General features: G+C 55.7%; 1 protein-coding gene across 4 annotated transcripts in view; it reads left to right on the forward strand.

Moving 5' to 3' along the window:
* Positions 1–11,048: 11,048 nt before the first annotated feature.
* The window catches only part of CROCC (ciliary rootlet coiled-coil, rootletin), a 45,585-nt gene continuing 33,856 nt past the window's right edge, over positions 11,049–22,777 (forward strand). For 2 of the 4 annotated variants that reach the window (XM_042950991.1, XM_042950992.1), the window contains exons 1-7: positions 11,449–11,961; positions 13,204–13,358; positions 17,854–18,039; positions 18,136–18,219; positions 18,306–18,367; positions 18,466–18,631; positions 19,242–19,348. In XM_042950991.1, the coding sequence (XP_042806925.1) occupies positions 11,556–11,961; positions 13,204–13,358; positions 17,854–18,039; positions 18,136–18,219; positions 18,306–18,367; positions 18,466–18,631; positions 19,242–19,348 (1,166 nt within the window). In that variant the 5' untranslated portion in view covers positions 11,449–11,555. Of the gene's footprint in view, positions 11,243–11,448; positions 11,962–13,203; positions 13,359–17,853; positions 18,040–18,135; positions 18,220–18,305; positions 18,368–18,465; positions 18,632–19,241; positions 19,349–22,777 lie in introns of those variants that run through there. The other 2 variants (XM_042950994.1, XM_042950993.1) reach the window with 2 other exon arrangements.

Genomic DNA, 22,777 nt, shown 5'->3' on the forward strand with positions numbered 1-22,777 from the left:
GGGATTCAGGTGTGCCACCAGAACGAGGAGGAGAAAAACTCCGGCATCCCCGTCTCTGTTCTCTTGACACGAGAGACTCCGAGACTGCTGCTTCCATCACAGTGACCCGTATTAAACACAAGCCCCCAAAGCAAAAGAAGGGGTTGCGTGTGCTGCCTGGACTCAGATCGGCCCTTCTCAGTGGTTACAAGTGTCACATGACCAGCGTCCAGAAGGAGGGCTTTGTGCACTCCCATCGGCTGGAGCCACTTGATTCCGGGTGCCTTCAGAGGGGGGACTCCTTCCTGATGACTGGCAGGTTTATAGGCTGCAGCTTGAACAGGTAATCAGGAGGGGAATCAGGAGTATTAACCGGCTTTTAAAACCTTCTTTAAGATTTGCTTTGCTAACGTGCTGATCTGCACTAACGCGCCCTTGCAAAAGGGACTGCTCCTGCAAAAGGCCCCGGCAGGGGCCTCTGAAAGCATTCCACGGCGTCGGCCGCAGGAACCGCGCTGAGCCTCAGAAAACGGTGTTCGTCCTGGCCAAGTGGCCTGGTTGCCGGGTCCTCTGGGCCCGGTAGGCAGTGCGGGGCTGAGGCAGGCTTCGCTGGAAGCCAGGCGGAAGAGTGTTTGAGCAGGAACGTTGGAGCTGTTCTCACGGAGGTGGGGGTTCGGCCTTCCTGTCCGCCGCCAGGTGGTTTCTGAAGTGCCTTGTCTGCAGACAACCTCTTAACTTTCTTTTCTCCTTCAGAGACTGTACGTGACAGATAGAAGGGAGTTCTGCGTGAACTGGAAGTCTAGGGTTGCCTGTAGTACCGGTCTGTAAGAAATGATTTTATCTGAGCACACCTCTAAATTTGCTTTTATCGACATACTTTACCTCTTAATCGAAAGATCTGTTTTTTGGAGGGTCAAGACGATGAGATGAAAAAGATGTTGGCCTTTTTGTGGGACCAGATTCCCTAAGATAAAGAAATAAATATTTTTGCGTCTGTCAACGTATGTCAAAGATGAACAGGTTTTCGGCAGCACGGCCACCAAACCATCCGGGATGCCACAGCTAGACTCACAGCCACCTCTCACCACTGGTCACGTGTCCAGATCAAAGTCTCATGTCAAGGTGTCAGATTAGCCACAATGAGAGAATTCGATCCTCTTGCCCTAAGGAAACCAGTAACTCCTCTCCCGTGCGCCTAGAAAGGCACAGTCTTTTTGCCATTCTGGGATGTTTGGGCTCCTTGCCTTGTAAGGTGGGAGGGAGGGCCCCTGCCTCCCACCGAGACCTCACCGTGGAAGCATCTCCCGAGATGGTAAGGGTGTACGGGCACGCAGAGGCCAAAAAGAAAAGGCCACGGCACTTCCCGTGCCTGAGGGTTTGGTAGGAAAGCTGCAGATTTTGTTGTTATTGATGGAAAGAAACAGCTGCTCTGGCTAATAAACCAGGTAAGGGGGGGAGGACATAGAAAATTAGAATTGAGGGTCCTGTGCCCTTTGAGTAAGAGTAAGGAATTCGCATCAAAGGAATCTCAGAACTTTGGGTCTCTCTTACGTCCCATCTGTTTTCTTCTGAAGCATCTGGTGGCTGGAAGGGAGGAAGCTTACACTTGAAAGAACCCTTGAGTTGGAAGTACCTCCCCTTGGAGGTGGGCGCTTGGGTTCTGGAGGTGGACCTTGGCTTTGGAGCTAGTCTCTCTCCTGGTTAGGTGTGTGACCGCGGGCTCCTTCCTTACCCCAGGTGTCACTCAGAGGAGACATAGAAGCATTAGGAAGGGGCGCCTGGGTGGCGCAGTCGGTTAAGCGTCCGACTTCAGCCAGGTCACGATCTCGCGGTCCGTGAGTTCGAGCCCCGCGTCAGGCTCTGGGCTGATGGCTCGGAGCCTGGAGCCTGTTTCCGATTCTGTGTCTCCCTCTCTCTCTGCCCCTCCCCCATTCATGCTCTGTCTCTCTCTGTCCCAAAAATAAATTAAAAACGTTGAAAAAAAAAAATTTAAAAAAAAAAAGAAGCATTAGGAGGCGCCCATCTCATAGTTTGGCCTTAATGACCTTTGCCGAGAATCCGATAACTTGCCCGGAACCATTACTCATAACGGGGGTGGCGAGGCCGCTGGCGAAGCAGCCATCAAGGATCTTACCTGAAAAACACCTTGACGGATCTGTGGCGGGTAGGGGTGGGGCGAGAAACAGTTTGGTGTTCTCCCATCACCTACTGGAATCCTGGCTGGAGAAAACCTGCTATGGGGCCAGGGTCCCCAGGAAAACCCCCAATACCAAACCAGGCATCTCTTCAATTAGACGCCTGACCAGGGCTTCCAGATTGGTTGGGGGTGGGGAACGTCAGGCCTGGGCTCTACTCTGCGGAGCTGGGGGATCCGAATGCCCGGACCCACAAAGGTGGCCCCCATGATTACCCCCACCGTGCGTGCACACCTCGCGTAATCCCCTCCTTTGACGTAGGCCAGACCCGTTTCTTCCAAGCAATACAATAAGGCAAAGGTGACGAGATGTTGCTTCCGTGATTAAGTCACAGAACATGACAGCATCTGACTTGGCTGAGATCCCCTCTCACTGGCTTTAGAGAAGCAAGTGGCCACGTGTGTGCTGCCCTCGTCAGAGTGTCGAAGACGCAAGGAACTGAGGGCAGCCCCTGGCTGGCAGCTAACAGGAGACCAGAACTCCTGGTCCGACAAGTCTGCAAGAAACAGAGCGCTTGCCCAAACTACGTGAGCTAGGAATCTGGTCCTTCCCCAGTTGGTCATTTAGATGAGCACCAGCCCCGGCCAAACCTTGACTGCAGAGGACCCGGTGAAGCTGGGCTCAGACTCTGGACCCAGAGCAACTGAGCCAGTAAATGTTTTAAGCTGTTAAATTTGTGGTAATCCTATCAATGCAGCAATAGATGACTAATATAAGAAGTGAGCAAAGTGTGTTTCAAGTGGGAGTCTCGGGGGCGCCTGGGTGGCTCCGACTTCGGCTCAGGTCATGATCTCACGGGTCCTGAGTTCAAGCTCTGCATCAGGCTCTGTGCTGACAGCTCAGAGCCTGGAGTCTGCTTCAGATACTGTGTCTCCCTCTCTGCCCCTCCCCTGCTTGTGCTCGCTCGCTCTCTCTCAAAAATAGACATTAAAATAAATAACACACCTTAATAAGATACCCAGTGGATCCAATTAATCAGAACGCCTGTCCTCTACGCCTCCTGGTGAATGTGGTTTTGCTGACGGTGGTCAGAGTCCAACCCAGCCTAGCACCGGGATTTGGCAGGCATTTGGCCCTAGCAACCCTGGGGTGGTAATTCCAGTCAGTCACTTGTTTTTCAGTTACCTGAATTGCAGATTTAGAGCCCTCTGCAGTGAGCAGGTGAGGCCCTGGCACAATTCCCTTCTGGTGGCTGGTCTTGGGGTCACTGGGCTGAGCACCATCTAGGTATAGGGCCGGGAGAGTGGGCAGCAGCTCTGGGGATTCAAATGACCACGGGCTGGGCTGAACTGAGCAGAGTCCCTGGTTCAGCACAGAAGGGGACCCGGCCTCTTCACAGAGAGGGGAGCCAGAGGCCTCCTGCGGAGGCCGGGGTAAGTATGTGATTGCCCGCAGCAGGCTCCTATGGGCTCTGGGGGTAAGAGGGTCAGGAGAGAGTCGCTGTGTTTGCTGTCCCTCCCAAAGTCTCACATGAGGTAGTGTGGTATAGGGGAAAGAACATGAGATTGAAAGGCACTGAACTCCCTGGTGCGTATCCTTGGGCAAGTGACTGTACCTCTCTGAGCGTCCCGTTTCTTTATCTGTAAAATAGAAACAACCCTAGGACCTGCTTTGCAGCCTAGATCCTGTTTCACAGACTGTTCAGAGGGGACTGAGGATGAAGTGAGAGAATCTAAGCGGAAGCAGGCAGCACAGTGTGGTATGCAGCCAGTGTAGGCTGCCTCCGGGGTGCAGGTACTGGTAACCAAGGCAGGCCTGGTGGAGGCGGCAACGGGCAGGTCGGCTGGAGGGAGGGGCAGGGATGGGGGCCTGAACCCAGACCCTGGTGCTTGAGGAGCACTCTGGACGGAGGGCTCTGCAGGGATGGGATCGGGAATGGACTGGTGAGTCCGTGAGCCTGTCAGGGCCTAGTAGGAACCCAGCAAGTCTGGGGAGTCCAGACAGGGTGACAGAGATCTGTACCATCCTGGGGCACCTGGGGCCAGCTGTGCTTACTGGCGGAGGTCAGCCACCCCTTCTTGGGAAATTGTGCCCTTCTCCCAATTTTGCAGCTCCTCCTCCCCTTCCCCAGACTCTGGGGATTGACCCAAACCTTTCTTGACCAATAGCTCTCAGCCTTGGCCCAGGTTATGGCCTTTTCCCACCCCCCACCCCCCCCCCACCCCAGTTTTCATTTATTTTGGAGATGGGGGAGAGGCAGAGAGCGAGAATCCCAAGCAGGCTCCACACTGTCAGCATAGGGCCTGTCGTGGGGTTCGAACTCATGAACCATGAGATCGTGACCTGAGCCTTAATCAAGAATCAGATGCTTAACTGACTGGAACGCCCAGGCGCCCCAGGCTGCAGCCTTGCCTGTGCCATCCCAGGTTGGCAGAGCCTGTAGGCCACGTTTGCAGCCTCAAGCGTGGGTTCTCAGATGTAAAACCCAGGCTCTTCGACAAAGATGAAACTCCCATTCACCCCTTCCTACCCATCTATACCCAGCCATAGGCCTTCTTTTCTTTCTGGGTATTTTCTATTTTCCAAATATAAAATTAAACATGCTTTTTCAGACAAAGCACGCCCCCCTCGCAGCCCTAGAGATTCAGACCTGCTTCCTCCTTTGAAAATGGATGATTTGATTCAGTGCTTTGGAGAACAGAGGGAGATTGAGGCCCAGTGGGCGGACAGAATCTAACTTCTTGTTACAATAGAAATGACCTATCACTTTGCAAAGCATGATTTCCTCGGCACCTGGCTGGCTCAGTCCATGGAGGGAGCATGCGACTGTTGATCCTGGGTTTGTCCGCTCGGCCCCACGTTGGGTATAGACATTACTTTTTTAAAAAGGGGGTGGGGAGCGCCTGGGTGGCTCAGTCCTTTGAGCATCTGACTTCGGCTCAGGCCAGGATCTCACGGTTTGTGTGTGTGACCCTGCCTCGTGCTCTGTGCTGACAGTGAGGAGCCTGGAGCCTGCTTCACGTCCTGGGTCTCCTGCTCTCCCTGCCTCTCCCCCACTCATGCTCTGTCTCTCTCTCAAAAATAAACATTAAAAAAAATTTTTTAGGGGCGCCTGCGTGGCTCAGTGGGTTAAGCGTCTGACTTCAGCTCAGGTCATGATCTCCAAGTCTGTGAGTTCGAGCCCCACGTCGGGCTCTGTGCTGACAACTCGGAGCCTGGAACCTGCTTTGGATTCTGTGTCTCCCTCTCTCTCTGCCCCTCTCCTGCTCTCTCTCTCTCTCTCTCTCTCTCTCTCTCTCTCTCTCTCAAAAATAAACACACACAAAATTTTTTAAAAATGTTTTAAAGAAAAAGGGCATCTATCTATCTATTATCTATCTATAAAAAACATAGTTTCCTCTATGGTCTGATCCCTATCCCATTTGGGGAAGACATGATTTTGTGAGAAGTGGGCGGCAGATGGGTTTCCACCATTTCACAGATGAACAAACCGAGGCCAGAATGCCTCAGGCACGATTAGCAGGACAATCAGAAAATGTTCTCCTGCCTGTGGAGTCAGCGAAGCCTCAGTACAATTACCGGGTGCTCCAAGGTGCGGGCGGGCAGGGCAGGGAATGCCCCCTCAGTCTGGTGGGGCGATGGGCGGAGGCCAGAGCTTAAGAGTTTTAGACCCTTAAGTCGTGGCCAGTGAACACAAGCGAGACCGCGGCGGACTCCGCAGCTGGGAGTGGGCTCGGATTCCGCTCTGCCACCTTGCAGCTTCGTCTACAGCTTCCCGTTACGCAAAAGGAGCCAATAATCCCCGCTGGCCGGGTCGTCAGGAACAGTCAATGCGACCGTGTTGGAAAAGCCCTCAAGCCAGTACCCGCCACCAGCAAGCGCTCAACAGACCGAGCGCGCGGCACCCTTTGTGCCGCCGCCGCCGCCGCGCCCGGGCCCAGGGACGCGCCTTCCTCCGAGGCCCCGGGGGGGACGCGGGCGGGGCGGGCGCTGACGCTGTTCCCGCCCCCGGAACCGCCCCCGGGCCTGCCCTGGCCCCGCCCCGCCCCGCCCGGCCCGTTCGGCGGCGGCGGTGGCGGTGGCGGCGCGCGAAGGTAGGAGGCCGCGGGCGCGCGCTGCGGCGGGCGGAGGCCGCGAGGCTGAGGTGGCGGCGCGCGCGGGCGGGAAGGCGGGCGCGCGCCAGGGGGCGGGCCGGAGCCGGCGTCCCCGGGCCCGGGAGAAACCCCGCGCCCTCGCCGCGTTCCCGCACCCCCCGGCAGGGCACGCGCCCTGTCTGTCCCCGGCTCCAAGCCCTGCCGGGACTCTGGGGGGCCAGGGGCCGGGCGCGGCGGCGGCGGCCTGCGGGGCTCGGCGTTCTGAGGCCCCGAGGGGCGCCCCCGTCCCGGGTCCCGTCGTTCCGCCGGCCGGGCCGCCGCGGGAGGCCCTTCCCGACCGTCGCCACTAACAGCGGCTCCCGGGCTGCGGCTTCCTGTGGGCCCAGCAGCGTCCCTGCCCTCCTCGCGCGGGAGGGCGTTTCACCCTCGCTGCGATCGGCAAAACGCAAAGTAGCCCCATTTTACCGATAAGGAAACCGAGGCCCGGAGCGGTCAATAGGGTTGCCCACGATGGCACGGCCTGTGCAGGGATTTGGGCCCTCCTTGGGTTTCTCAACATGGGGCCTGGGGTTGGCGTTTTGAACGGGTTCGCTCCGGATTTTAATGCAAACCCGAGAGGCCAGCTCCCTCTGGGGCTGGGTCGTGTCTGGGAGCTTGGGACACCGTGGGGGAGGGCCCATGAGGGTACCTTTCTGTTTTCATCCGAGATTTGCTATTTTCCTTAGCTGAGCTCACAGCAGGTGCTCGATAAATAAACAAGTCCTGTGTTAGCAGCAGACCCGAGGCTGTATAGCCAGGCCGGCGGGCTCCTTAGAAGCAGGGTTCAGGAAAGACCTCAGGAGTCGGAACCCCTGGATCTTGAGGGTTTGCCTGACTTCGCTCAGGGAGAGGACTCCCCCAGGCTTTCTCTCAAGCCCTGGGGATGAGGGTCAGCCCTTGGACACTAGGCACCCTTCCCACTCAGTCCCATGTTGGGGACACTGTCGGGTTTTTACCCTGAGCTCCAGGGACACAGCAGGTGCTGGATATGTGTTCCCTGGGGTCCGCCTGGAATTCCAGTCTGTGGGTGACATCATATGGCCAGGACTTGCCCTATGTGACCCCCCACCAAAGTTCAGGGGGACTGTTTCTTTTTCAAATGTTTTCATTTAGTTTCCTGTATTATTGTTTCTTTGCGTGCATGCATTCATTCATTCAACAGCTGTTCATGGAGCCCAGGGCCTTAGGCACTGCGGAGGTAGCAGTGAACAAGGCCGGCTCGATCCCTGTCCTTGGAAGAGGTAGACCACATACATGTTAGAGAAAATGGTGAATGACTACCGGCAGGGACCACTTTAGCTTCGTGTCAGGATTAGCCCTTTCAGAAGGTGATATTTTTGAGGCAAGATCTGGCTGACAAGCAGTAGCCAGTCATGTAAAAGAGGGATTGCAGGCAGGGAAAATGGCAGGTGCAACGGTCCTGAGGTGGGAGCATGCCTGATACGTATGGCTGAGACTCAAGGAAGCCAGCGTGGCTGGAGTGGGATGAGCAGGGGCAAGAGAGAAGGGGATGATGAGGTGGGAGAAGTGGACCAGGGCCCAGATCGGGTAAGCCTCGAATGCTGTGGCAGGACCTTGAATTTTGTTATTTAATTTTGAGTGTGATAGGAAGCCGTGTGTGTGTTGGGGGAGGGGTGGGACTGAACAGAAGAGGGATGTGGTCTCTACTGTGTGAGAATAGGCTGGAATTGGGGCGCCTGGGTGGCTCGATCGGCTGAGCGTCCGACTCTTGATTTCGGCTCAGGTCACGATCCCTCGGTTTGTGAGTTCCAGCCCTGCATTGGGCTCTGTGCTGATGGTTGGGAGCCTGCTTGAGATTCTCTTTCTCTTCCTCTCTCTCTCCCCTGCTCTCTTGTGCTCGCTCTCACGCTCTCTCTCAAAAATAAATAAATAAACTTAAAGAAAAAGAATAGACTGGAATGGAGGGACGAGAGGAGAGGCAGGGAGACCCAGTGCAGGCAAAAAGGTGGCAGTGGCTTATGTGACACACGTCAGAGACCTAGGCTGGTGGCTGGCACATAGTAGCCATTGCTGTTATTGTTCAAAACTCCGGAACCAGGCCTGCCTGGGTCTCACATGTGGCTTCAGCTGTTCCTACTGGGTAACTTTGAGCAACTTATTTAACTTCACTGAGCCTTAGTCTTGTCATGGCATGCTACCGTGTACCAGGCAACAAGGTTCTAGATTGGGTCCTGGGACAAGCCAATAATATCAGGGGCGGTAATGATAATGGTAATAAGACCCAACACTATCCACTATTTAACAGCATGTGTCATCATTAGGGTAATAGCAGCTGACGTGACAGCAAAACTCTGAAATCTCAGAGGCTTAACAGAAGCTTATTTCTCATTCATGAAAAGTCCTGTTGGGTGTTTGGCTTTCCCCGTGGTGTTTGGCTTTCTCCGTGGTGACCCACAGACCCAGACCCTCCCAGCATGTGGCTCTGGCGTCCCCTAGGGCCTCAGCACGATTGCCTTCCCGTTGGTGGACAAGGAAGGAGACAAGCGTTTCCTCATGAGAGCTCTTGCATGGGCCAGGTCTGCGTTCTTTTTATCTTAATTCTCCTGGCCGGAATGTGATCACATGGCCGTAGCTGACTGCAAGGGAGTCCCATTTCCGGAGAAGAATCGGAAATACGTTTTGCTTAACACACGGAAGCGTCTGCCACACCGTATCCAAGCGCACAGCTAAGTGTGGATCACCTCACTGAAGCCTCATGATAGAAGCAGGTGCCATTATCAGCCCATTTTACAGATAAGGAAACTGAGGCTCAGCGAGGCGAAGTCACTGCTCAGCTCGCACAGCTGGCGGGGAGGCATAGCCCAGATTGCAGTTGGATGCCGAAGCTATAACATCCAGACTTTTCCAATGAGGAATTCGTTGTCTTGAGAATTGGAAGCTGTGGACATTGGAGAGTGACACGTACACACAGGATTTAGATGTGATTTCTTGGGATCTAGAGAACCCAGTCAGACTCTAGGGGGAGAACTCTGGGCCGAGGCGGCCTCCGGTGCCCAGGGTTCTGGCATCCTGCTCCCTTCTCCTTATCCCTTAGGGCACTGGCTAGGGGGAAGGCACAGAATAATTCCGTTCAGTTCATCAGGCACATCTGGGGCCCCCTCTCTGCCAAGCCGGGCAAGCAGGGGCAGAGATCCTGGCCTAGGGGTGTCTGTGGCCTGCCCCCTGCTCTGGTTCTGGGTGTGCAGCCTCTGGAGGGGATTTCTGGAGGGTGTCTGGAGGTGGGAAAATGGGAGTCTCGGAGTTTGGTAGCGACAGCTCTCTGCCCCTGGCCAAGTTCACTTTTGCCTAAATTTGGCCTTGGTTGCCACAGCAACTCGGTGGCGCTTATCTTTTGGCCTGGCGTGCCCTGTTTCCTGGTTTTCCATTTGCAGAACGGATCTCCTAGTTGAGGGCGAGGGGTCCAGCCTGACTGATGTGCATTTCTGCAGTTCCTGCTGCATTCCTGGGTCTGACCTAGACACAGGGGTAGAGTCTTCAAGGGAAAATGCCTGGCCTTTGGGCACTTATTGGGAGGCTGCCTGGGCCAAGTGGCATGAGCTTTGGGCTTCCCGCTTCCCTGTGGCGGGTCACTTTGAACAGGTACGAGCCCTAAGTTCTCTAAGCCTTGGTTTTCTCATCGGGAAATGGGTTGAGTTGAGGATTTAATGAGATAATGCGAATATGACTCCTGTGGGACATGGTGTGTAGAGCAGAGGGCACCCTGAGGCGGAGGGGCCCATAGGTAGCAGGAGTGATGCTCATGCAAACAGGACCCACCACTGCTGGCTCTCCTTGCTGGCTATGTGCCCGATGTGGTTCTAACCTCCTTATACTTTTCAACCCACCCGATCCTCAGTGACTCTGCGTAGTAGGTCTTTCAGTCCCGTTTTAGAGATGAGGAAACTGAGGCTCAGAGAGGTACCTTGTCCAAGGTCATACTGCCAACGAGGGGCAGAGCTGGGACTCCCATGTGACCCCAGATCTGCCGCTCAGTCCGGAGTTTCGGGCCGAACTGCAGCAGGCAGCTTCCTTGCCACAGGGCAGGAACCGTGGGAGGCGGTGGGTGGACCTCTGGCCGTGGGGTACAGGGACTGTACATTTGGGATTTTCAAAGGAATGAAATCGATATTTATCAAATACTTAGTATGAGCCGGAGTCACACACTCTTTGTGCACACCCCAGTTTTTTGTTTAAATTCCCAGACAACTCCATGAGATCGAAGCCGATATTATCCGCGTCTTACAAGAGGACAGTGAGGCTCAGAGAGGCAAAGTTCCTTTCCCAGAGGCACACAGCCTGTGTGTGTGGGGGGGGGGGGGGGGCGGGGGGAGGAGAGGGGAATGGAGGCAAAGGGGTGTGGGCGATTCCACAGCCTGCGATCTTTGCCCCGAACCCGATGTGGGAAAACGTCATCCCAGCACCCTTTGAATACATTCTTAGCAAGTCACGTGATCCCCATCTGGGTCAGCAAAGGAGGTCTCAAAAGACTAGCCTTTCCCGCCTCCTGATGCTGACCCCGCCCCCTAGGCTTGGAGGGCTCTAGGACCCAGCAGCTGGGGAGGGTGGACTGTGTGTGTGTGTGTGTGTGTGTGTGTGTGTGTGTGTGTGTGTGTGTTGGGGGGACCCCCCCCATCTTCAGGTCCCTCCTCCTCCCTCTCTCCAGCCTTTCCCTTTCTCCCCCACCTCTTCCCCCTTTCCTCCCCTCCCCCTCTTCATCCCTCCCCTTTCTTCTCTTCCCTCCCCTCTTCTCCTTCCCCAGCCCCTCCCCCTCCCTCACCCCTCCCACCTCGGTGGTCACATGGGGGGCACCGCCGGATTTAAGCCTAATCTGCCCTGTGCTCAGCACAGCGGTCTGGCTGTGGGGTGGGAGAGCTGAGCTAGTCTCTGGGGCCCTGGAGAAGGGCCTGGAGGGGGGTGCCCACAGCTTCCCCCTCCATGAGCTTGGGGCTGGAGGAATCGGTGGAGGCCCAGCTGGCACTGGAGACGGTTATCCAGGTGGGTCCCGAGGACTGTGCCCACCCTGTCCGGGGCAGGGGAGCATGGGTCTAGCAGGAATGGATGAGTGGTAGGTACATCTTGGGGTCATGGGGTGGGAGGGGTGGGTGGTAGGGTGCACGGGGGCCCCAGCTTGCAACTCCCAGCCGGACTGGGGGTACAGAGGTGCTCAGAGCAAAACTGCTTTGGCCCCCTTATCCCAGGGCCCTGTGGGAAAAGGGGATCCCTGCTCCCAGATTTAAGGGTTGAGGTGACATCTGCTAGCACAGTGGGGTTGGAGCTGGACTGGAGCCCCCAGCCCTGTGCTGCCCCGATGGATTTTGTGAGTGAGCCATGCGGTTTGGTTCGCTTCTCTGGCCCTCCATGGGGCCTCCTTCCCGGGGCAGGAGGCACTGAAGCGTGCCCTCCCGTGGGGCGTTTTTCCATTGTAGCTCCCAGGCTTCCCTCCGCATGGGGGCTTCCTGAGGGTCTCACGGGCCCCCACATCTTGGGCAGCAGGACTTTGTTCCTCTCCCATCCAGGCCAGGGAGACCAGGGCCCCCGGTCCCCTTCACACTCTCTCTCTCCCCCTCCACAGACCCTGGAGAGCAGCGTCCTGAGGGCAGGCCGGGAGAAGGGCCTGAGCGAGCAGGACCCTGCCCAGGACTCTCAGCTCGCCTGCCTACCTGCCCGCATCAGGGAGATCATCACCCGCAACCTCTCCCAGCCTGAGAACCAAGGTGCCCCTCTTCATTCGCCCCCACAGACACTGCCTACACCTCACCCCTTCTCACATCCCCTGCCTGCACCTCACCCCTTCTCACATCCCCCTCTTCCACGGCCGTAATGACAGGAATGACTGCAGCTTCCATTTCTCAAATACTCACTGTGAGGCGGGCACAACCCTGTGATGGAGGGACCCATTTTACAGATGGGGAAATGGAGGCTCAGAGGTATAGTTTGCCCAGAGTCGTTCTCCATGTGACGCTGCGAGACCGTGGGGATGAGCACCCCCACCCGCAGCCCACAGCAGAGACTTAGACCCAAACACTACGTTCTCTCCCAGGGAAGGTGTGAGCTTGGCTGAACCCCAGATTACAGGGGGAGGGCAGCTCAGTTTAGCTCAGGGCTCTGCAGAAGTCCCAGGGATGGTCCTGTCCATTCCCCAGCAGGGCAGAGAGGCTGATGGGCCCCTGTTCCTCCTGCTGGGTGCCGTCCACAACCTCCTGTGTGGTTTGAGAGTCTGGGGGGGCACACTCAGTTACAGCTGGCGTGTGGGCAGCTCTCCTTGGTGGTGATTCCGGGGCTCCGCCACAGTCCTTGTCCAACCTCTTTGGGACGACCAGGGGTGTTGGGGCCCCTGGGAGCCCCAGGCAAGGAGAGACTTAGAGAACCCTCACCTCAGGCTGAAAGAGCCTGGAGACCTGTGGCGTGTGTCCAGTTCTCCTGGGATGGAAGGGGAGCCCACAGGGCGGGGGGACACTTCGACTTCTCCCTTTTTCCCCCTCTTCCTGTTCCTCCTCCTCCTCCCAACATGACCTATACTATCTGAAGCCCTGGCTTCAGAGGTTACAATGAAGCCCTTCCCTTAAGTGAGGTCTTCCTGGTCTCCTGGTAGGTCTCCTGTTTACCAATTCCACCCAGGTTACAGATCAGCAAAACTGAGGCCCAGAGAAGAGTAATACTTGGAGAAAGAAGGAGCTAGAATTGCTGGACGGAGCCTCCCTCCAGCACGTTCTGGGCCCGCTGGGGCCACCCTTCAGCGGTGTTTAGGTCCGCTCTGAGTCTAGCCCTAGGCCTGTCTCTTTGCCCACCTTCCTGTTCTTATCTCTGTTTGCATGCTCTGGTGCTGACGTCCTCTCTCAGGGGCCCAGTCCCTCTTCCTGCCCGGTGATGTTTGTAGAGCACCTATTGTGGGAGGGTGTGGACCTGGGGGTGCGGGGGGGAAGGAAGCCAACCATGTGCCTGCTGTCCCTCTCCAGCCCCGCTGCCGGCCGCGGAGATGGCATCAGTGCTGTCGCTGCAGGAGGAAAACCAGCTGCTGCAGCAGGAGCTGTCCCGCGTGGAGGACCTGCTGGCCCAGAGCCGGGCGGAGCGTGACGAGCTGGCCATCAAGTACAACGCGGTCAGCGAGAGGGTGGGTGCTGCCTGGGGGCCGAGAGCTGGGCCACCATGCTCCCCTGATGCGAGGGCAGGGAGACAGCCAGGCCAGGCCTGTGCCCTGGGCCGAAGGTGGGCCTGGGGTCCGGCTGGGCCGGATGTAGATTGTGGCCCTGCCGACGCGAGTGGCCTCGAGAAAATCACTGTGCTCTCCCAGTTTGTTTTCTGTCTTGGGGAGGCTAGTATGATGTGGGCTTGAGAGTACCTGTCACCAGGGGTGACACCGGGGGTGGGAGCACAGAGAGTAAGGCCCCTAGAGACCCCTGCCACCCCTCGAGTGTCTGGACGTCTCTCTGTGCTCCCATGGGTGGGGCTCTTGGGGCCCACCCAGCGGCGGCTGAACACGGAGGCAGGCAGGTGGAGGGGGCCCAGGCAGCATTCTGCAGGCCTTCTGGGGCCACCACAGACTTGCTGCCACCCCCCGTGGGATTGAGGACCAGCAAAGGAAGGAAAGAGAATCCAGGCTTGCCTTCAAGTCCAGACAGGATTCGCATTCCCCAGGCTTGTGCTGCAGGCTTGTGGTGCTCCCGGGGCAGGGGGTCGCTGTGGGCCAGGGCCGGGAGCACTGTCTCCTTTGGGCCCCCAGTCTTGTGAGGTGACGCTAGGGAGTTGATGGCTGCAAGTTCGGGAGAGAGTTGCACGGGGGAAGGAGTGTCTATCTAGATGGGAGATGTGTGGGTTGTAATAACAGTCATAATCGTAGCTACTGTTTATGGAGTGCTTACTGTGTGCCAGGCACTTACTGGGTGCTTTACGTTTGATGCACCAAGCTTGGGATCATGATGCTGCTTGTGTAGCAGAGGAACTAACAGGCTCTAAGAGGGAGAGCACCGTGCTTGGGGTCCCACAGCCGGTGAAGGCTAGGTCTCTCTACCCCCAGCCCCAGATGTGCATTGCAGGTTTGTTTTCTGGGTGTAGGAAGAGACGACTGGGCTGGGAGTTCCAGGGGGCAGTTGGAAAGCTGGAAGGACCTCGGACATGATCCTCTGGATGTAACAAAGAGACTGGAGCCCAGAGACTGAGGCTGGCCCAGAACGCCCTGTGCGGGAGGCAGAGACAGGTTAGCCGAGGACCCCTGGGCTGGGCCTGTCCACGCGGGGGCATGCATACTCCTTTTGGGAAGAGGGATATGTGTTCGTGCCTGTGGTTGTGAGGTCCGCCAGTGTCCTGGTATTTGCTTGCCTGGACAGGCTCCCGACGTGTTGGGACATGCAGAGGAACAGGGTGGGGGGCCCATAGTGGCCCCAGCTCCGGGGACAGTGTAGAGCTACTTTTCCCAGAGTTTTCAGGAGGTGTGGTGGGTGAGCTGGCCCGAATCCCACATTGTTGGTGGTGACGGGGCCTTGAGCCAGCCCTCTTCCAGTTTAGCCCTCTCATCTTTTGGCCACTGGCACGATGCCAGGTCCCCGGAGGCTGTCTCTTAAATGCCAACTTCTGACTCATAGTGTGGCTAGCACGGTGCCCCAAGCGGGCAGGGGCAGAAAAGGAGAGGTGGGGGGGGAGGTGGCAGGCTTCTTTTCTGCTAACACATGTTGCTGAGGCTGGGCTGCAGCAGGTCAGAGGCTGGGGTGTGTGTGTGGCGGGGGCGGGGTGTATTCGTCTAGAAGATTCCCTCGTGGCTGGGGAGGCCCCTGAATAGCATGTAGAGGGGGCGTGGTGTTTCACTTTTGTCTGTCTGAGATGGTGTGAGCGAGGCCCCCACCTGCAGGCAGGGTTTGGGTGCGAATGACCTCAAAGCCTGTCCTGGGGGGTGGGCTCACAGAGAACGTGAGAGTCTGAAGATCACTTTATTACAGATGGGGAAATAGGCCCAGAGCAGGGGCATGATAGGCCCAAGGTCAGTGGTGGAGTTGGGTTGAGACCCCTGGTCCAGGGCTCTGTAGTCCTGTGGCACTCTGTCCCTGCTGCCCACTTGTTCCCAGGGGACCGGTGGTGGGGCCTGCCCCGGTGGCCATAAGTGTTACATGCGGGCTGCTTTGGAAGCCAGTCGGTGAGGTTGTTCACTCTTTTAAACCCCGCAGCATCCCTGGGAAAAACAAGTGGAGGCAAGGTCAAGGTCTGTGTCCTGTTGACGCATGGAGAGAAACTGAGGCAGAGGCTCCCAGTGGCCACTTCCCAGGTTCCAAGGAGGACCTCACGGTCCCTATGGAGGCCCCCCCATCTTCCTGTCCCTGTGGAGCAGGTGTTGGGCGAGGCAGCTGCGAATGGGAAGGAAGCCATGGCCACATCCCCTGGGCTCCGCAGGACAGACCCCCTGGGCTCCCCCAGTGTCCATGGCAACCTGGACAGAGTGAATGAACGGGCGGGTAGTTGGGCAGGGGTTGCTAGGGGAGACAGTAAACTTCTTTCATCCTCAGCGTGGTGACCGCCTCTTTCCCTTTTGAATTACAAGTAAAACTGAAAGGCTGTTTTGTGAGGGGTAAAGTTTGTGGAAAGGGGTGAGGTGTGGCCGGGAGTGGCCCTGGTCTGGCTGTGAGCACTGGGGAAGCGGGCGGAGCACCCAGCGACGGCCTGAACCCCTCCACATCACAGCAGCAAACAGCCCCCGTGTGCAAAACGCACAGAGCACAGGCCGCGATCGGACCCCACACAAGACACGTCACACGGAAACACGAGTCCCCCGCGGTGATACGCGCTCAGATTCGTCGGATTCGTCACCGGACACAGCATAAGTCACACCGACAGCCGGGCACCGCACAGTCCCCCCCGTTCACAGCACGTACCACCCAGACGCACAGCCACACGGACGAGACGCACCATCCTGCGGACAACACGACACGTGGTCTCACATCTCACGGACACACACGGCCAGACAAAGGCGTGCGTACCTGCACGTGGCCTAGAGTCGCTGATCCACGTGCCCCAGACACACGTGGAGCCCAGACACGTGCCCCAGACCCCCCCCCCACCCACGTACAGGCCTGCATGCAGACATAAAAACATACGAACACACGGGCACCCCCGTGCTTGCACCGCAACAGAGACCTGTGACCCCAGAGGCCTCCTCGCGGAGGTCCCCCTGAAGGCCTGGACACAGAGATACACGGGGTCCCTTATGGAGACAAATGCCAAAACGCACCCAGCCGCCGCCAGATACACATAGTATCTCACTGCGCTGAGATGTAAACAGTCTGCCTGTCACCTGCCTTAGGTAGGCTCCAGGCAGACCCTGGTCACGGGCCTGCAGCCTGCCTTCCAGGCAGAAGCCCCCAAGAAGTCCCCACCGGCTCCTCTTTATGGGGGGCACCCCAGTGGCCACTGTCGCCCTGCCCCAGCACAGTGGTCCGTGGCTGAGCGGCCCCTGGGTGTCCTGGGTGTGAACATAGGCCCGGAGGGCTAGCCTGGTCTGGGCCTTTTATTTAGCCAGGGCAAATAACCCTGGAAGCTTTGGAACCCACGCGAATGCCGGGCCTGGGCTAGCAGCGCAGGCAGTGGGGAGGTGGATGGTGAGTGTGGGCCTGGGCCGGAGTCAGCTGGGCTGGGCTGTCTTCCCCTTGATTCTCCCTGACGAGTGTCCCTCTTCTCTCAGTCCTGCTCGCCCCCAACTGCCCATTCCCTCCTCCCTTCCCCCAAAGCTTGAGGAGGCTGCTGGGCCTCCCGGGGCCAGCAGGTGCCTAAGGGGTTAGGAGGCTCAGCCAGAGTGGGGCACTGCCTGTGCTCACGGGCTCTGACAAAGAAGGGGCTGCCAGCTGCCTGGGGGTGGAGCAGGGTGCTGACGGCAGCTTCCCGCAAGGTGGGAGGTGGGGGTAACTTGGGGCCGAGACGAGACGGTATTAATAAGCGTGCAAGAAGCGTGCCTTATGTTAGAGAGTTTGTGCCTCTTACAGAGAGAGCACTGTGTGCGTGTCGGGGTGGGGGTAGGGGTGGGGTGGGGACTTCACCTCTGTCACCCTGGGGATGTTTGAGACCGCCCCTGTCCTTATGTGTGTGCATGTCTCTAAGCTCAGATACGCACGTGTATATTTTTGCTTCTGCTTGAATGCATTCACATTTGCTCATGCGATTAATTCATGATCTCCACAAACATGCCACTGCCACTCCTCTGGGTCTAAGATACAGCGGGGAACAGAAATCCAGGTTTTCCTGAGCACGCTTTGGGTGGTGGTGGGGAGACATAGGCATGGAGCTAATAATCAACCGCCGCGGGTTAGGTGTTTGGCGGAGAGGCTCACTGTGCACGGTGCACGGAGGCTGTAATGTTTATCTCTGGGTGCAACTTTGTGTTTTGCATGCAAATGTTCCTGGGCCCACCTGCATGTGTCCATCCACGCCTTGCCTGTGTGTCGATGCATGTTCAGCCTGTGTCCACGCACAGCGGCGTTACCCTGTGCACGCGCGCCATCACATCCCGGGCTTGCCCATCTATGCCTGCAAGGCATTGTGGGTCTGGGCCCAGCCTGGCACCCTCTGCAGAGCTCTGGGCCTGCTTTCCCGAGAGGCCTGCGCCTCTCACCCAGGCACCTTCCCTGCAGCTGGAGCAGGCTGTGCGGCTGGAGTCTGGGGAGCCAGAAACGCAGGAGCCCACGGGGCTGGTCCGGCAGAGCGTGGAGCTGCGGAGGCAGCTGCAGGAGGAGCAGGCCTCCTACCGGCGCAAGCTGCAGGCCTACCAGGAAGGCCAGCAGCGGCAGGCCCAGCTTGTGCAGCGGCTGCAGGCCAAGGTCAGGGCTACCCACTCCTGCTCCTGTCCCCCGTGTGCTCGCTTTGCCCTGTCCCCAGCCCCTGGGGCTAACCTTCCACTCCCCACCCACCCGCAGACCCTGCAGTACAAGAAGAAGTGCTCGGAGCTGGAGCAACAGCTTCTAGAGAGATCTACAGAGCTGGAGCGGCAGCGGCTGAGGGTGGGTGCCGGCGTCGGGGGGGGCGGGGCGCGAGGCGGTCCCTTCCCTCTACTTGCCCAGGCTGATGCCCCACTTCTTCCCCCCAGGACACAGAACACAGCCATGACCTCGAGAGCGCCCTCATCCGCCTAGAGGAGGAGCAGCAGAGGTGGGGCGTGGTAGGGAGGGAGGCTAGCTGGTGGGGCTGGCCTCTCCTGCCATGTGCCCACCGGTCCCTTTCATGCCCCGCCCCCCCCCCCCCCCCAGGAGTTCCAGCCTGGCCCAGGTGAACTCCATGCTCCGAGAGCAGCTGGACCAGGCGAACTCGGCCAACCAGGCTCTGAGTGAGGACATCCGCAAGGTGACTTCTGACTGGACACGCAGCCGTAAGGAGCTGGAGCAGCGGGAGGCGGCGTGGAGGCGTGAGGAGGAGGTGGGCGCGGGGCTCCTGGGAGGCCACTGGGGCCTCGGGGTCCCAGGCTGGCCGGCGGGGAAGGGCCACCGTAGAGTCGTGAGGACTAAGGAGCCGAGGGGAGAGGGAGAGAGAGAGGGACGGCCTGCTGGCCCATGAGCCTTTTAGGAGAGGTAAACAGTTTGTCGTCGTAATAGCTGGCCTTGCTTAGCCTACACGACATGCCTGGCATGCATTTTCTCTTCTGTTCCCCCTAATAACTGTGTGTGGTAGGTGCTGTCATCCTCATTTTAAAGAGAAGTTAAGTCATCCGCCCACGGTCATGCAGCTGGCAGCGGGGATGCAAACCTAGGTCTAGCTCCAGCACTTTCTGCCTTTTGCGCTGCCTCGTGCAGCCGCAGCCCGTGGAGGCGTTGCAACCCGTTCCCTGTGCGAGAGGGAGGCTTGAGAGCCTGCGCGGTGCGCGCAGGCCGGGCGCGGGCCCAGGGGAAGACCCGCTTCCCCGGACCGACGACCGGGTCTCCCGCGATGGTTGGAGTTGGGGGAGGAGGCGGAGCTGGGGAGGGGGCGGGGCCGGGGCGGGGCCGGGAGGAGGCGGGGCCGGCCCTCACTCAGCCCGCCTTCCCTCCAGTCCTTCAACACCTACATCAGCAACGAGCACAGCCGCCTGCTCCTCCTCTGGAGGCAGGTTGTGGGGCTCCGTCGGCTGGCCAGCGAGGTGAAGATGTCCACCGAGAGGTGAGGCCCGGCTGGCGGAGGGGCGGCCTGGGGAGACGCTGCAGCCGCTGGAGACAGCCCCGCTTTTTAAATTGAATTCAACTCCGCAGTTGAACTTTAGTCCAACCGAACACACCTACTGTGTGCCAGGCCCTGTAGAGATGCAGAGACAACTAGTAATAGTTAATTCCTACCACCGTCATGGCAGTCAGCAGGTACTAGGTGTTTGCTCTGAGCTAGGCTCTTTGGCCGTTTCGTGTCTTCTGATATGGACAGGGCCCCAGGAGGTAGGAGCTGTGATACTCCCCGCTTCACAGATGAGGGCACTGAGGCTCAGAGAGGTAGAGTGACCTCCCCAAGGTCACACAGCAGTAAGTAAGTGGCCTAGTCAGGATTTACAGCTCCTGCTTTTAATCTGCTAGAATGTGCAGCTTCTGCCACAAGACCTCACAAGCTCTAGTGATGAAAAGATACGGACCCCCCAAATTCTAGACCGAGGAAGTGAGTGGTGAGTGAACAGAGCAGAGAGACTATCCCAGATGCTCAGAAGGTTGGGAGGGTTGGGGAGGTCAGAGAAACACTTCATAGACGAGGTGGAACTGGCACCGACCTCAAGGGCTGGGTAGGATTTTAACCACCAGAGACAGGGGCACTCCAAGCAGAAGAAAGAGCGTGAGCAAAGGCTCGGAGGTAGGAGGAAATGGCAGCCAGTGGGTCTGGAACAAAAGGCAGGGGAAGGGAGGTCAGGTTGGGAGAGCCTCAAAGGCCCATGTCAGCAGGGGAGCTCGGTCCTGCTTGATCTTTGAGCAAGTGAGGTGGCAGGGAGAGCTGAGACAGGCAGAGTAGTTCCTTTCTTTTTTCGCGTTACAATTTTATTTAATTATTTATTTGATGATCTTTTGTTAAAGCTTCTTTTTTTCAAATTTGTTTTTTGATTTAAAAAATGTTTTTAATGTTTATTTATTTTTGAGAGAGAGACAGACAGAGCATGAGCAGGGGAGGGGCAGAGAGAGAGGGAGATACAGAATCTGAAGCAGGCTCCAGGCTCTGAGTTGTCAACACAGAGCCCGACGTGGGGCTCGAACCCACAAACTGCAAGATCGTGATCTGAGCCAAAGTCGGACGCTTAACCAGCTGAGCCACCCAGGCACCCCAGATGATTTTTTTTTAAGTCATCAGGTATTCAGTGTCCAAATTTCTAATTGGCTCATCAGTGTCACAGATGGTTTTGCTTCACTTTTTGTGTTTATAATTTGTTGGAATCAGGACCCATCATAGATGCTCACCAAATGTGATTGGCTGACTTGCCTCTTAAGTCTTTTCATTTATTTGTTTAGGAAACTGGGACAGTTGTCCTGAGCGATTCCCATAGTCTAGATTCTGAGGTGGTGTTTAATACCTTTGTCCCTTGTATTTCTTGTAAATTGGATGTTGGATCTAAGCCTTGATCAGATTCAGGTTCAGGTTTTTGTTTTTTGGTTTTTTTTAAACAAGACTTCTTCCTAAGTGCTGTGTGCTCTTCTATTAGGAAACCCCAATGCCTGGGTGCCTCTCTTTGTGTACATTGGAGGCCCTTGATGCTCAGTGCCGAGACTCAGACACTCATCAGGGGTCACCAAATCATGAATGTCCCATTCTGTCACTTCTTCGTGTATTAACTGGAATTCTTCTATGAGGCACTTCCTCTCCTTAGTATTAGGCACCTAGTGGTATAGTTGATTCAGGAAAGGAAAGGATTTAGCCTGATATACTAAAAATATATATATATGTGTGTGTATATAATATATATACATATAATACATATATATATATAATATTATATATATATATATAACATATATATAATATATATAACATATATATGTATAATGTAATATATATATATTTTAAGCTCTTTGCCCAACGTGGGATTTGAACTCAGGACACCAAGATCAAGGGCTGCATGTTCTACAGACTAGGCCAGCCAGTTGCCCCAAATATGTATTATTTTTATTTAGCATTTAAAAATTTAATTATTTTACTTTTGAATAACTTACATATTCACAAAATTCAAATTTCAAAAGGGTGTACAGTGAAAAGTCTCCCTCGCCTTTCTGGCCCAGATGCTTCCCTCCCAGTTTCCTACATGACCTGCCAGCCTTATTTTATACAAGAAATATAGCAGATCTCTCTCACTCTCTCTCTTTTCTGCCCCCCTCCTTGTTCTATACTTTTGGTAGAATTTTGTCTTTGAGTTCTTGAAGATACTTTCTTCACCTAATAGTTATAACTTCAAGGTCGCTCCCTCTTAAGCTCTGAATAGCTGATGCATTTTTCTTGGTTACGGAGTATTCCATTGAATGGATATGCCAGATTTATTTAATAGTAGCCCTCTTTCTTTTTTTTATGGCTAAGATTTTTAGTGTACTTATTTTCAATTGTTTTCTATCTACATTGCTTACCTAGAAGTGATCAATTTTGTTGTGGACCTCTTTAATTAATTAATTAATTTTAATTTGCAGCCACGTTAGTTAGCATATAGTACAAAATATATAATTATTATATACTTATATTACATTATTATATTATTATATATTATGTAATTATTATATAATTATTATATATTATGTCCTCCCTTTTATATTATTCTTCTCTTCCCTTATGTTCATCTGCTTTATACCTTAAAGTCCTCCTATGAGTGAAGTCATATGATATTTGTCTTTCTCTGACTAATTTCACTTAGCATAATGCCCTCCAGTTCCATCCACGTAGTTGCAAATGGCAAGATTTCCTTCTTTTTGATTGCCGAGTAATACTCCATTGTATGTAGTATATCCCACATCGTCTTTATCCATTCATCCATCGACGGACATTTGGGCTCCTTCCATACTTTGGCCATTGTTGATAGTGCTGCTATAAACATGGGGGTGCATGTGTCCCTTCGAAACAGCACACCTGTATCCCGTGGATAAATGCCTAGTAGTGCCATTGCTGGGTCGTAGGGTAGTTCTATTTTTAAGTTATGTTTTTACTTTACACAAATCAATGTATATTTTTTAAAATTTATTTTTCAGAGAGAGAAAGACAGCATGAGCAGGGGAGGGACAGAAAGAGAGGGAGACAGAATCCAAAGGAGGCTCCAGGCTCTGAGCTGTCAGCACAGAGCCCGACACAGGGCTCGAACCCATGAGCTGCGAGATCATGACCTGAGGCAAAGTCAGATGCTTAACTGACTGAGCCACGCAGGTGCCCCACAATATTTTTTTAAGTTATTTATTTTGGGAGGGAGAGATCACAAGTCGGGGAGGGACAGAGAGAGAGAGAGGGAGTGAGTGAGAATCCCAAGCACGGTCAGTGCAGAGCCCGATGCGGGGCTCGAACCCACAAATCACGAGATCATGACCTGACCTGGTCAGATGCTTAACCGACTGAGCCACCCAATAGCGGCCCTCTTTTGATGCACATATAGAT

Source organism: Panthera leo, chromosome C1, assembly GCF_018350215.1.
Source record: "Panthera leo isolate Ple1 chromosome C1, P.leo_Ple1_pat1.1, whole genome shotgun sequence".
Lineage (NCBI taxonomy): Eukaryota > Metazoa > Chordata > Mammalia > Carnivora > Felidae > Panthera > Panthera leo.